This window comes from Sycon ciliatum, chromosome 10 (assembly GCF_964019385.1).
Source record: "Sycon ciliatum chromosome 10, ocSycCili1.1, whole genome shotgun sequence".
NCBI lineage: Eukaryota > Metazoa > Porifera > Calcarea > Leucosolenida > Sycettidae > Sycon > Sycon ciliatum.
Window position 1 is genome coordinate 11,388,030 of NC_088652.1, and position 13,555 is coordinate 11,401,584.

General features: G+C 48.1%; 1 protein-coding gene and 1 long non-coding RNA gene across 6 annotated transcripts in view; one reads left to right on the plus strand and one right to left on the minus strand.

Annotated features, from left to right (window-relative positions):
* Positions 1-13,487, minus strand: part of LOC135825798 (sushi, von Willebrand factor type A, EGF and pentraxin domain-containing protein 1-like) — a 579,302-nt gene extending 565,815 nt beyond the window's left edge. For 4 of the 5 annotated variants that reach the window (XM_065338421.1, XM_065338424.1, XM_065338423.1 and 1 more), the window contains exon 1: positions 13,256-13,487. In XM_065338421.1, coding sequence (XP_065194493.1) covers positions 13,256-13,372 — 117 coding nt within the window. In that variant the 5' untranslated portion in view covers positions 13,373-13,487. The remainder of the gene's footprint in view (positions 1-13,255) is intronic. The other variant, XM_065338422.1, reaches the window with a different exon arrangement.
* Positions 1,285-8,309, plus strand: LOC135826011 (uncharacterized). The gene is made up of 2 exons (XR_010555192.1): positions 1,285-1,565; positions 7,631-8,309. It is a non-coding gene; the product is annotated as an uncharacterized LOC135826011 (long non-coding RNA).
* Positions 13,488-13,555: the final 68 nt, after the last annotated feature.

The window sequence follows — 13,555 nt, forward strand, 5'->3', positions numbered from 1 at the left end:
TGTACTCTTGGTGCCACCCATATGCGTGCACACGAGCAGAACTATATGGGTGGGGTAGGGTCACGAGTGCATGTATTCGTCGGTTCTGTGTGACTCCTCCCTGAGGTCCGAGGGGTCGTGTGACGTCAACTTGAAATTCTGTCGGACAAGCACCCATTGTCGAGTTGCACACTCTTGGGTGGTATTGTACTCTTGGTTGCACACAGCATGTACACACCAACCTTTGCATGCACATGCACACTCGATTACGGAAACATGTGCATATCCCAGACCAACTTTACGAGCGAACCCAGGCATGCGGGTACGCGCGCACACGCGCACACACGTACATGTACTTGCACACAGAAAAGGATTCAAACCAGCCACTGGTATTTACACAATGCATACCTGAGTGTGAACATCTTTTCAGCTCCACAAACATGTGCATAACCCAGACGAACCTTACGTGCGAACCCACACGTGTGGGTACGCGCACACGCGCGAACACACGTACTTACACACAGAAAATGATTCAAATCACCCATAATTACACAATGCATACCTATCTTTATTAGCTGTGGTATCCCCACTTTTATCAGAGTAGAAATTCATCACTCGTTCAGAATGTAAAATGCTGAACAGTGTATTATAATCAGTACAGTCGTTGAGGCTGCAGCCAAGACTGTAGCCCAACACTGAGGCAACAGCTCTGAAATACGTCGTACACACTGAGCTCAGGATAGACAAAGAGGTACAGAATGTTTCAAACGGCACTGCTGCGACTGGAGCTGCAAGTGGGTCCACTTACCAACGAGTGGGCAGCCACTTCACGCTCCACAGGTAGTTCATGCTACTGTACCACTACCTAACTCGTTCGACATCAATGTCTTCAGTTCTTTTGAGTCCTCCTGCTTTTCTCATCCAATGCAGTGTTTTATTCGTGGCCACTGCGCACCGCTTCAGCAAAGGGTTCAGGACAAAAAAATCAAGCAGTGGAGGAACTGCCTTTCTTTTGAATTATCCATAGCCATTGATTATTTCCAGCGTAGAAGCTGAAACGGCAAAGGAAACGCTGTAACGAGCAGAATCCATCTTCACTCCACACAAACCGTCAATGATCTTCTTCAACATCGATGTCTTCAATCATAATAATATTATCAGCCTGTTTTTCTCATACGTTTCAGTACGAGTACGAGTCGGTCCCCCAGTACAGTGAGACCGATATTTTAAATAATCATTTTATTTAAAAAAATCATTTCCTCGCGGGAATCGTAGCCTCCAACTAACGTTACTTACTTTCCAAGTCCAAGGCGGCGCACCTCGTACCTGCGGGCTTGTTTTCTGGTTGACTATCGCCGAATGGCGAACATTTCAATGAAATTTGCTGCTTAGAGCCCTTCTCGTCTCGTTAGGAGACCTTTCCTACACTGAAGAGATGGTTCGGAGTGATGTAGACACCTATACCCGTACCTTGGAAAAATATTCTAGAGCTTGCAGCCACGGTTCATGAGCAACCACGAGCCTGTGCGAATGTCTCACTTTTGTAAGTGCTGAAACGAGGAATATGGTCACCAATTTCACACCAGGTAAGCCATTTACACACCATGGACACTAAAACCGCTTCGTGGAGTGATAGACCAAATCTTTATCTTTGGAATGCACGAGAAATTAGAGTGATACCTACAGTCCATTCAGAAAAAAATGAACTTCTAGCTTTTGGCCATAAATGGGTCAAACGTTGAGTTTTTTTAGAATTTTTTTCTGCAATCCCATATGGAATCCTCTTCCAATTATGTTTCTGAAGTTTTTTTGTCCAAAAAGCAAGCCATAGCAAGAATAGGATTTCGGCCAGGTTTTGCCCCAAAAGCACTGAATTGGGAAAAACCATCAAAATCCAGGCCGTTTGACCCCCGCCTGCAACAGTGCATTCTGCGGTTCGAACCCCAGTTCAGGCACCCTTTTTGGACCCTTTTTCAAATTTCAAAGTTCGCAGCACTGCACTGTGTACGATGAAATCACAAAAAACCGCCAAATACGGGAGCTCGCCAGAGCCAGGACCCATTTTTTTATGAATGGACTGTATGTGCCCCACAACTCCACCCGAAAAAACACGTAATAGTCCTGGTGGTGACAGTCAATTTTTTCTTCAGACTTTTCCCGTTTGTGTCTTTCCCTCAAACTAGACAGGCAATATTGTGATATTATGAGAAGAGACAATTGAGCATGCTCTATTTCGTCATGAACTGTTGTGGTACTTTTCAAACACCACTCAGAGTGAGCATCTACCAATTCCTTGTCAATATTACAGGGACATTTGAGCTTAATGGATAAAGGTGGCTTTTTTTACCAGCTGAAGTACTAGTTTTTTTTCTGATTTGTTGAATACTAGGTTGCATAGTGTAAATATGTCAGTATAAAATGTGCATGATTGTGGAGAAATTCTGAGCATCAAATTCAGGGGTCGCACTTGTGTACTTAGACATCGCAGTCATTTTTGATTCATCACGCACGCAGCACGTGCGCGTCAGGGTCGTGCAGCCAATCAGAACTGCGGAAAATTCAAAATATTGCAATATTTGCGCAAGTTGTAAAGGGTTCCTAGGCAGCAGACGTTTTATCTACGGCGTCGAAAATCGCAGGGCTGCTTTGACGGCCAAGTACGCGGACATCTATCGAAAGAAATTTTGAAATCGGTCAAGTACAAGCGGAATCCTTGTGTAGGGCTTTATCTGAACGTTGTCGCCCTGCTTTCCAGTATTCTGACAGTAAAACTATGTCGTTGAGGAAAAAATTGATTCGGTAGATCTACGGAGGAGATTCTAATAAAGAAAATGAGCCCTCGATCATTGAAATCGGAGAAGAGATGGCTGCCAAGGAACAATTTGAAGACTGCACTGACGGCCAGACGCTCGCCGCTCGTGCGATCACGGAGTGTCGGAAAGTCCTTGGACTGCCTTCGAGTTTATTTGGTGCGCGGACGTGATCAGAATGATCTGCCTGCTGGAACGCTTTGCCCTGTGTCTTTGTTGTGGAACAATGTTCATGTACATTCATTGCTTTCTTTCTCCAACTCGGCAATGCCGCGTTGCTGAACCATGAAGACTCCAAGACCAACTCAAGACGACGCCGTTCGACTGTGATGTTTTTGTCACATGTATGTGTTGTGTCATGTACTGACATAAGGAGTTGTTTTATTTTACAGACAGATGAGTGTAGATATAGTGAAGAGTCAGGGAGGCCGTGCCCAGCAGAGCATGGTATCGTGCGTAGCACAGGGGTAGTGAGAGTTCACGTACCGTCTATACATGGCGACAGACAGGGGAAGGACTATGCCGTGAATGGGTGAAAGGATAACATGATACAGGATAGGACATCTCCCCCTTTTTTTTTAATTGAAGAGAGCAAAATCACAACAGCTGGGGAAAAACCTGTTATGGAGCAAAGGCAAGACAGATACATGTACAGGTTGTAAATAGCCGGGCACATAGAACTATTTAATGTGCGGGAGAGCAATAGCAATAGCATGAAGGCAGAGAGAGTTACATGGTAGCGATCAATCTCTGTGGTGGCTGGATGTTGTTGCGAGCACGCAGAGTTGGCTGTGACGTAGGCACAAGCTGTTGTTGCGGGACTAGCGCGGCCGGTGGTACTGCTGGCACCGGTCCGGGAGGAGTCACTGGCTGGAGCAACTTCACTGCACGACGGTTTCGGCGCAGAAGACCGGATGAGGTGGCGATGTTGTAGGAGCGATCGGTGAGTTGCTCAACCACTGTACCCTCGCGCTTCTCGTCGACCCACACTTTCGCTCCCAGTGGCAGAGGGGAGAGCGACTTGGCTGCGAAGCGTTGATCGAAGTGATCTTCTTGCCGATGCTTAGCCTCCTGCTCCTTGGCCCGGAGAGCGGTGATGTCTGGCCAGGAGGGCTGCAGGAGATCAGGTGGGCACGGAAGATTGGTGCGGAGCCTGTGGCCGTACAAGAGTTCGGCGGGCGAATAGCCGTTGGCCAGGGGTGTGGAGCGATACGCTAAGAGGGACTGCTGTAGACCACCTGGCGCACAGATTAGTCGTTTGGCAGTCTGCACGGCGCGTTCTGCTTCGCCGTTGCTTTGAGGATGCTTCGGGTTGCTGGTCCGATGCGTGATGTTGCACGACGACATAAACTGTGCAAAGGCGTCGGACGCGAACTGTGGCCCGTTATCGCTGACGAAGATGTCCGGATAGCCGTGGACAGCAAATATGCTCTTCAGATGAGTAATGACGGCCCGTGACGTAGTCGATGAGGGTCTAACCTCTCGCACGTCCACACCGCTGCGAGGCATTCCTTTTCGATCTGCGCGTAGCCTTGTTCGGTTTTGGTCAGGGAACGGGAGGCGTAGGCCACTGGGTGCCAGTCGCAATCGTGCTTCTGGAGCAGAACACCACCAATGCCATAGCTGCTGGCATCGGCACTGACCATGATGGGACGCTTGAGGTCATAGTGCACTAAGCACGGGGCTGAAACGACGAGCTCTTTCAGCCGACGGAATGCGTCCTGCTGCGGGGAGTCCTAGAACCAATCAGTGTCGGTGTGCAGGAGGTGACGGAAGGGCGCTGAGGTCGTGGCCAATTCTGGGATGAATTTGGCAACGTAGGTGAAGAGACCAAAGGCACTGCGGAGCTCAGGAACATTCGTAGGCTCTTTGAGGTCATCAATGGCGGAGACTTTGCTGGGGTCGGGTTTCACACCGGACCCGCTGACGTTGTGTCCCAGGTACTTGACTGACGACTGCTTGAGGTGGCATTTGTCTGGGTTTAGAGTGATGCCTGCGTCGGCAAGGACCTAGCGCGTTGTGTCCAGCCGGTGGCCGTGTTCAGCTTCGTTAGCGGCGTGGACCAGAACGTCGTCCGTGAATACCTCAGAACCTTTGACGTGGGACAGGAAATCCTGCAGGCGTCGCTGGAAGATTTTCGGTGCAGAGGTTATACCGAATGGCATCCGGAGGAATCGGAACCGACCCACAGGTGTGATGAACGTGGTCAGCTTGGATGCAGACTCCGTGAGAGGCACTTGCCAGAAGCTGCTGTTGGCATCCAGCGTGGAAAAGACAGTAGATCCGGCGAGCCTAGCCAGTGTGTCCTCAACTGTCGGAAGAGGGAAGTGCTCGCGCTTCACGTTGCCGTTCAGCTTCTTTAGGTCTACGCAGATCCGTACGCGACCATTAGGTTTACGAACCGGCACCATAGGAGAGCACCAGTTAGAGGGACCCGTTTCCCGGACGATGATGCCCATTTTCTCCATACGTGCGAGCTCTTCTGTGACCTTGTCCTGTAGAGGCAGAGGCACACGGCGGGCAACACCACAGTGGTACAGCGTGGCGTCGTCCACGAGCTTGATATCAGCTGGGGGCCCAACCATACAACCGATGGGCTGTGCTGGCTTGCTGGTACACGATTCTGCTGCATCTAAACGCTGGATCAGGCGAAGTCGGAGGCAGTCTCTGCGACTCAACAGGTTGGTAGATCCAGGACCATCTATAACTACGATCTCCATAGAGAACAGTTCACTCTTGTGCATGGTGTCTGCAGTGAACTGACCCTTGATGGATAGAGGTGCACCAGATGGACCAAGGAGTTTGGTAGTGGATGGTGTGAGTACAGGGCGTTGTACCAGATTCTGATACGTGGAGTGCGTGATACATGATATATCTGCACCTGTGTCGATCTTGAATATCAAAATTGTCGAGCACACAGGCAGACTTACTGACCAGGCGTCGGTGGACTGGGAAGGACTGGCGTTAGATGACAGCTCTGCAACACCACCCATGAATGGCGACGGGGACGCGAGCGATTCATTTTTCGACAGCTCTGGCACCACGCGTGGTTGCTGGAGTGGAAAGACAGACGGCGGCGAAGTGGCCCTGCTTGCCGCATGAATTACACTTGCGACCAAACGCAGGACACGCAGAACGGTTGCTCTTGTGCGAACCAGCGTGGCCACAACACGGACATGTTGAAGCTGCAGTGCCGCTCTTCCTCTGCGTGGACGGCGTTGGTGCAGGCTTCGATGGAACGCCGCTGCGCTGGCAGGGACTCCTTTGCATCTTGCTGCTTTCCTCCAAAGCGGGATGCAGCATTGACCTGCGGCCTGGCGGCTTGCGCTGCAACGTCTCCGGAAATTTTCTCGGCCTGCCTGTCCCTGAGAACTGCGTCCGTGAGGATGAGTTTTGCGGGCTCAATCAGCTGCAGCTCCTTGGCGACTTGACGATCCAGAATGTGAGCCACGAGGCGATCTCGAATTCTGTTGTCCTTCTGGTCACCAAAGTCACAGAACTTCGCTGCTGCGTGAAGTTTCCGAACAAATTCTTCCACTGACTCTCCTGGAAGATGGACGCACTGTTCGAAAATGGTCCTCTGGTGAAACACGTTCAATGCTGGCGTAAAGTAAGCGTCCAGCTTCGTCATGACCTTGTCATAATTGTCCTCGTCTCCAACGGTGCCGAATACCAGTTGATCGAAGACAGTTTCGGCCTCTGGGCCCAGTGAGTAGAGCAACGTAGAGATTTGCACTTTCTCGTCTTTCGCGTTGAGCTCTGAGGCGAGGCGATATCTCGCAAACCGGCGTTTCCAAGCCGGCCAGGCATCTGGAATGGAGAAATCAAAGTCTGCAGGCGGCGCGAACTTGGCCATTTCTACTCGAAGTGTAGACCTGGTTGACTAACTTCTGACACCATGTTGTGTCATGTACTGACATAAGGAAGTGGTTTATTTTACAGACAGATGAGTGTAGATATAGTGAAGAGTCAGGGAGGCCATGCCCAGCAGAGCATGGTATCGTGCGTAGCACGGGCGTAGTGAGAGGTCACGTACCGTCTATGCATGGCGACAGACAGGGGAAGGACTATGCCGTGAATGGGTGAAAGGATAACATGATATAGGATAGGACAGTATGATACAAATGCAGTCCGTGCAGTACGAACAGTACCGATACGAGTGAGATGAAACAAATCAACCATACCGTCAGTAAGTCCCGATAGGATCGCTTTCCGTAGCACCAGGTGTACTCATTGCTGGAATACTCCTTGCGGATCGAAGCAGCTTTGCAAACAGAACCTCTTTCTCCTGGGAAATATTCCACTCGCATGATTCCCACGGTCGTTGTTCTGATACACGCGAATTCAAAGCGGGAATACTTGCGCGCAAGACTTAGACCTCCACTTACCAGTAAATTTGCAGCTGTGACTTACAACTAAATGGAAGTCTATTTTGAAAGGAGAACGGGAAAGAGAACATCGCCGTGTCAAAACAAGAACGGTGCCAGTGAAGAAGAAACTCTGTTCACAGAAATCTGCAGGTTTTGATCGTAGCTTTGTAGCGCTTGTACAGTTTCTGTATGCAAAAAATGCATTGAGAACCACGCACGTGATCCAAAAGAGCACCCGTCGCGCATGCAGTCAAAAGCAAGATGGCCGCGATGTCGAGAGCTGATCATGATACCAAGTGCGACCACTAACATTATTATAGGCACCACAGCACTGGTGCATTAGCTCTCCTGCTCTCTGACTTTATTCTTGCATTGCACGACTATCAAGTTTGTCGAATGAAATGAAGGAGCAAATTTGTTGCTGCCGGTTAACTGCATCAGTTCTGTTTTCCTCTGCTGTTCTTCTTTCAGTGTGGTGACTTCTGATCCAAGAGGCAATGGCATGAAGTCAGTAGTTTACAGTATGTGCGGTATGCGGCCGTCTCTCTGTCAATGGACGTGTGACAGCTGAAGCCCAGATTTTTCAGTTTGATGTCTATGGCCAGCAGCAATCTAATGTTGCACCTTTCCTTCCACACACAGCAATGCTGAATATGCCATGGACCGACATCGATAAACTGGCTATTTGAAGAAGCATCGCAAATCTTGTCTGCCAATAAACAACAGCCTAGCCAGCTATAATTACAGTGTGGAGATCGGAGACGCTAAAGATGCGATCCCGTTAACCTATTGCGCCAACTGTAATGAAGAAGGCCTTAGTAATGTGGATTTATTACCATTCTTGTGTGGATAACTATGGCGTTATGATCCAAGTCATGCAGACTATAAAATGAATTAGACGTGAGATAGTCAACTACTAGTAGTACTGCGATTGACACTGACGACGGCAAGCGAACAGTTGATATCAGCAACACCGCCAGCATCATTCTGCGCACCAGGAGAATTCTATACATATATCTGCCAACTGTGATGGTATGCCCGATAACTTCCATGTTTCTTGTTTTGTTACTCTAAGACTGGCATACAAGTACAGTTATACATGTGCTATTGCCATCTCTATCCATATGTGGAATGCACTGTGTTTGTTCAAGATGAGTGTTTGGCGTTGTGTGAGGGGTGGTTGCCGGTGCCGCGGGTCATTCCACAGGCCGCACCGGTGACGTTCTCGGCAACGGAACGACCCAGTAGGCAGCTGATCACCGATAAATATGCTGTGATTGGTATCGCGGTGCACCACCATGGCATATGGTGTGAATATCATTATGTTATTCTGCAGCGGGTACTTGTCGTGTAGCACACGAGAGTCGTTGCATACAGTCATTACCGTAATTCCGCTCATATAAGCCCATGGGCATATACATGTATGTGAAATAATGCAGTTTGGGGATAAAATATCCAGTAAAACATTTTCATCTTATAGCCCATGGGGCAATATTCGAATTTTGAAGGTTCACGAAAAAGTCCGTGGCCATAGTGTGACCATACTCGACTGGTAAACTGCACTGACCTGCTGTACCATGGTAGGAAGAGTCCATATTGTGAGAAATTCTACTTGACACACGAGTTGCATTTGTGTCTGTTTATTTGCTCATGGGCTTATAAACAGAGGTGAGCTTATATCCGGATGTAGGCCTGTGGGCTTATATGCGCGGAATTTCGGTATGTGAATACTGCACAGTACTGCCTGTACACTCAAGTATGAGTTAGTTTCAGGTCCAGTCCATTTTTTTGTAAATACTGGACACTAACGAGGGCCTTGTGACGTGTTCATAGGGCTGAGTTATGCCAAATGGTAGCGAAATGCCAAAACAAACGAGCCATAGACACAAAATCATTTTCAAAAATTGCCCACCATTGAGAATGTGGCTCAAAATGTACCTACAAACTGACCAGTGCGGAAAATGAAAAGCCACCTTTTAGATGACTTTTTTTAATCTGGCGCATGGACTGCTCCTGGCCACCACGTTGTGCTTCAGCAAAGTTTTTAGAAAAAAATTTACGTACAAACTGACTTCCCACCCCGGGAAATGTTCACGTACATTCATCTATGGTACAATCATGGGGTCTCACGGTACCGGTGCACCCCACCGATCATAGCCAACCCCCATTTTTTCATAAAAACCCGGGCGGCCCTATAATACAAAGTGGGTTATTATCAATAACACCCCATTTTCCGGAAACGTCATGTACCGGGCCCAGAACCGGCTTTATAGATATTACTCCTAGTAATGTTTAGCCATCCAAATTTTGACTGGCAACTTAGTCCCTTGTACGAATCGATCAATTCAGCCTGTCTGATGTCGGCCATTAAGAAGGTCATCTTCAAGGGCCAGTAGCAGCGAGGTGATGTCCTAAAATTGGGGGTAGACCACTACCATAGTCTGCTACAACATGTCTCCAAGGGCCAACAAGTGGTCTTGAATAAAGTTATCCCCTGAAAAACACTTGGGGAAATGTTCAAATTTCGAACTCTACAACGACCATGCACTAGCCGAATCCAACCTCATGGCAGGAAGTACACAGGAAAGCCTCCATGTACCTTTTAGCTACGCTACCAGCACTGAGCCATCATGGGAATAATCCCTGCCCTCACAGAAACTCGAACCAAGCCGCAACGAAGCGTCACTTGCTGAAAAACAGCCCAACATGACGAGAGAGAAGAAGTCCTCCCAACAACAAATCAGCAAAGAGTGCAACAGTAGCACAAGGTGGCCCGAATTCGCCGGGCAGGCAGGGAATGCGAGTTTCACGTGTGCATCGATGCCTCTTCGCACAAGTATAAATCTCGACGTCACAGTAGCAGTTGGGCACTCAAGGATGTCAGGTTTGCATTGCATACTCATTGCAGTTGGAAAATCAAGTACAGTCAAACCTCGTTAGGACGAACTTCAAGGGACTGAACACATTTTGTTTGTCTTATCGGGAGTTCTTCTTATCCAGATCTGACAAAAAAATCAATATGCATTTCATATGGAGTGTATTTACATGAAGGTGCATACTGTGGTACATGGGAAGCATTTTTTCTGAGCGTAAGCCAGAAATCGGTAAGTACAATGTGACTGTGCCTCCATATACAAACAAATACATCATGGATCGAACAATGAATATGAGTGATTACAAGTGTGAAGCACAACACCTCAACATCCGAGTTTCATACTTCACAAAAAAACTCTCAGTTCGTGTGAAACTCGGTCGGAGCCAGTGGAGGCCAAGTTTTCCACATCCGTAGGAACGCCACTACCCTCTACGGATAAACGCTCTTTGCTTCACAAAACACTTCACGAATCTCTTCACAGCTCACTTCACCACTCACCTCGAACACTGGTACTGGCAGGGACAACATCGTTGTTGCAAACATCAACGGAATAAAAGTCACCTTCGCCTGAAGCGCGATCAACGACGCGAACAGTGTACGCTAGCACGCTGAAACTACTATGCCTAGAAAGCACGTACCTCGTATGAGTGCGTCTACTACGATTCACTACGTAGATCTACATGTATATGTATATGTATGTACGTACAATCAATGTATGGACTCGGCAATGGAAAAAGAAGAAGAAAAAAGACAGCCAGTGCACGTGCACACACCCAAAATTCGTACTACGCGCTGATTTTATTCAAATCACACTTGAAAATAGTTCCTCTTCACGAAAGTTCGCCATACAGGAGTTCGTCGTAAATGAACAATTTTGACTTGATATGATGCCTAGCCAACCATAGGATTGGCCCTAGTTGGTACTAATGGAAAGTTCGCCTCATCAGTGTTCGTCCTAACGAGGTTGGCTGTATTGAAAAAAAATTCTCTTTGGGGCACAGCCGCGGCCCTCCGGTACCTGAAAATGTATGATGTAAGTACAGTAACCGCGCATGCACCGGAAGTACTTCAGCTCATAGCAAACTGAGAGAATTTTTGATTTTTTTGATGGGAGCGTGGCACGCATGTGAAACTCACGGGCAGTAGCTGCCCAGCACAAGAGATCGTTCTGGCCCAATCTGGGCCATCTTGCACTACTGTTACAGTCCTCGCTGATTTGGTGTTGTGGAGCAGCTCCTCTTTCTCGTCATGGTGGGCTGCTGTTCAGCAAGTGACGCTTCGTAACAGCTTCATTTGAGTTTCTGCTAGGGAAGGGTTTATGCCCTTAATATCTCAGTGCCGGTAGCATAGTGAAAAGGCATGTGGGGACGCTCTGTGTGTGTCCTCTCCTGCTACGAGGTTGGATTCGGCTGGTGCATGGCCGTTGGACAGTTCGAAATTTGAATATTTCCGCAAGTGTTTTTTAGTGGATAACTTTATTCAAGACCACTTGTTTGCTCTTATGGACATGTTGTAGCAGACTATGATAGTGGTCTACCGCCAATTTTTGACGTAACCCCGCTGCTACTGGCCCTTGAAGATGGCCTTCGTCATGGCCGCCATTAAAGAGGCTGAATTGATTGATTCGTTCGACGGACTCAGCAAGTCACCAATCGAAGTTTAGATGACTAAACATTACTAGGTAACTTGGATCGGTGTGTGAACATAGTTGGTTTGGCTGCGCTGCCGTTGTTGTGAGCAGCAGTAACCCCTCGTTATTGTACCCTGTTTCAGTGCGTATTTTAGTCGGTTTTAAGTCGAAGGAACTAAGGGTCTCTTGACCAAACTGTCATAGTGTGCGAACAAGGTCCACTCAGGGATAAAAGGAGCCAACTTTGATGAGCGAAGTCGGAAATTTGGCCATGCCCGGTGATGTTTGGACGTTAAAGGCATTGACTCTTAGTTCGTTGTGCAGGGCAGAACACGAGGGTTTTTTCTCGATTTCGCGAATGGAGGAAGGTAAAACGCCACTTAAAAATGTCCAGTACGACAGCGGTACCGCGAATGGCGAGTGTAGTGGAACCGCGATGCTCAGCTACATGCAGCCAAGTGTCGCGAGCAGCGGAGCCATGGAGAGTCAGTGGAACCCAGCCCTAAACAACAGCCTTCCAACCTGGCAGGTTCTAGTCTAAGGAGGGATCGATGAGGGGAATGCGTGGGAAGCGAAGCGAATATGAATACAAGCAAAGTCCCACAATGACAACAAATCTCGACTTTTTCTGGACCATGACAAGACCAGTAATAGCCGTTTCACACTCGCGTCTTTATGTGACGTCGTTTTCAGCCAAAACGTCGACTTGCTGCACAAGTCGATTCACACACAAATCGAACACATCGTTTTCCCAACAATCAGCAACATTTTTAGCAGTCCATGGGCAAAAAAATAACGGCATGCGAGTAGATTCAAAATATATAACAATTTGGGCAGTTCTGTAGTTTCCACACCATGTACCAGCCAGCCTCGAGGAAGACCAAACAGTTCTCAGTTTTAGTTTTGTGGTCCTCGTTATTTCCCTTTTGTAGTTGAAGAACATTATGCCCTGCGATGGAAGCACGTGTGCTTCGGCTCTTCCCTTTGCTTTTGTGGCGCGGCCTTGGGCAATTGCTTCCCGATCGAACGACCTTGTCATTGGAAGCGTAAATCTGGCACCAAATCCGCAACAGGCAAGCCTCGGCCTCATTATCAAACGTTTTCGTCATGGTGAAGGTGAAGGTATGAACAAAGGCACGAAGACGCGAATAAAGACGTGAGTGTGAAGCGCCTATAAGATACTTGACTAAGCGGTCTAGTTTCATTTCGAAGCAGCAAAGCTGTACAACTTTGGCTGCTCAGAAATATCGAATATATGCACGCCCGCACCCCCGACTCAATCTACCCTGTCATCGTTCCACCTTGGCATGAGAATGAATCGCAATTACAATAAATGTATGTTGCAACTTACTTTTTCCGAGTCAGGGATCGGCAATGCCTAAGAATGGCGAGAGAGTTTGCTCTCATTTCAGCAGCAAACCGCGATGTTAAATTTCTTGCTGGGTATATATTCGCTAATTGGTTCGTTTGTGGGGACGCCATACATCTTAGTGAGGTTAAAATCCATAAGGATGAGGCAAAGAGTCTAAAAAAAGCTAGCTGTAGTGAGAAATCAGTGGATGAAACCTACACACATAGTAGTGGAACTTACCAAGCCTCGGAGCTCCCTTGTCAACATCCTGCCTGGAAGTTGACCTGCCCGAGGAGATGGGATTCGCATTTCCAACACTACTCGCGGCCTTGTTCTCCCAACACTACACACAGTCATATGCGGTTAGCTCAGGAATAGCTGGGAACCAATTTTCTTTCTCAACGGCTCTTAGAGACACTTCTCTTGAATCGCGTAGAAGAAGAAGGGAAAGGACGGACCTCCGTACAAGTACAAGTACCGGTACATGTAGATCTCCGGGCCGTAGATCACACACAGATCGAGATTCTAACCCTGGTAACA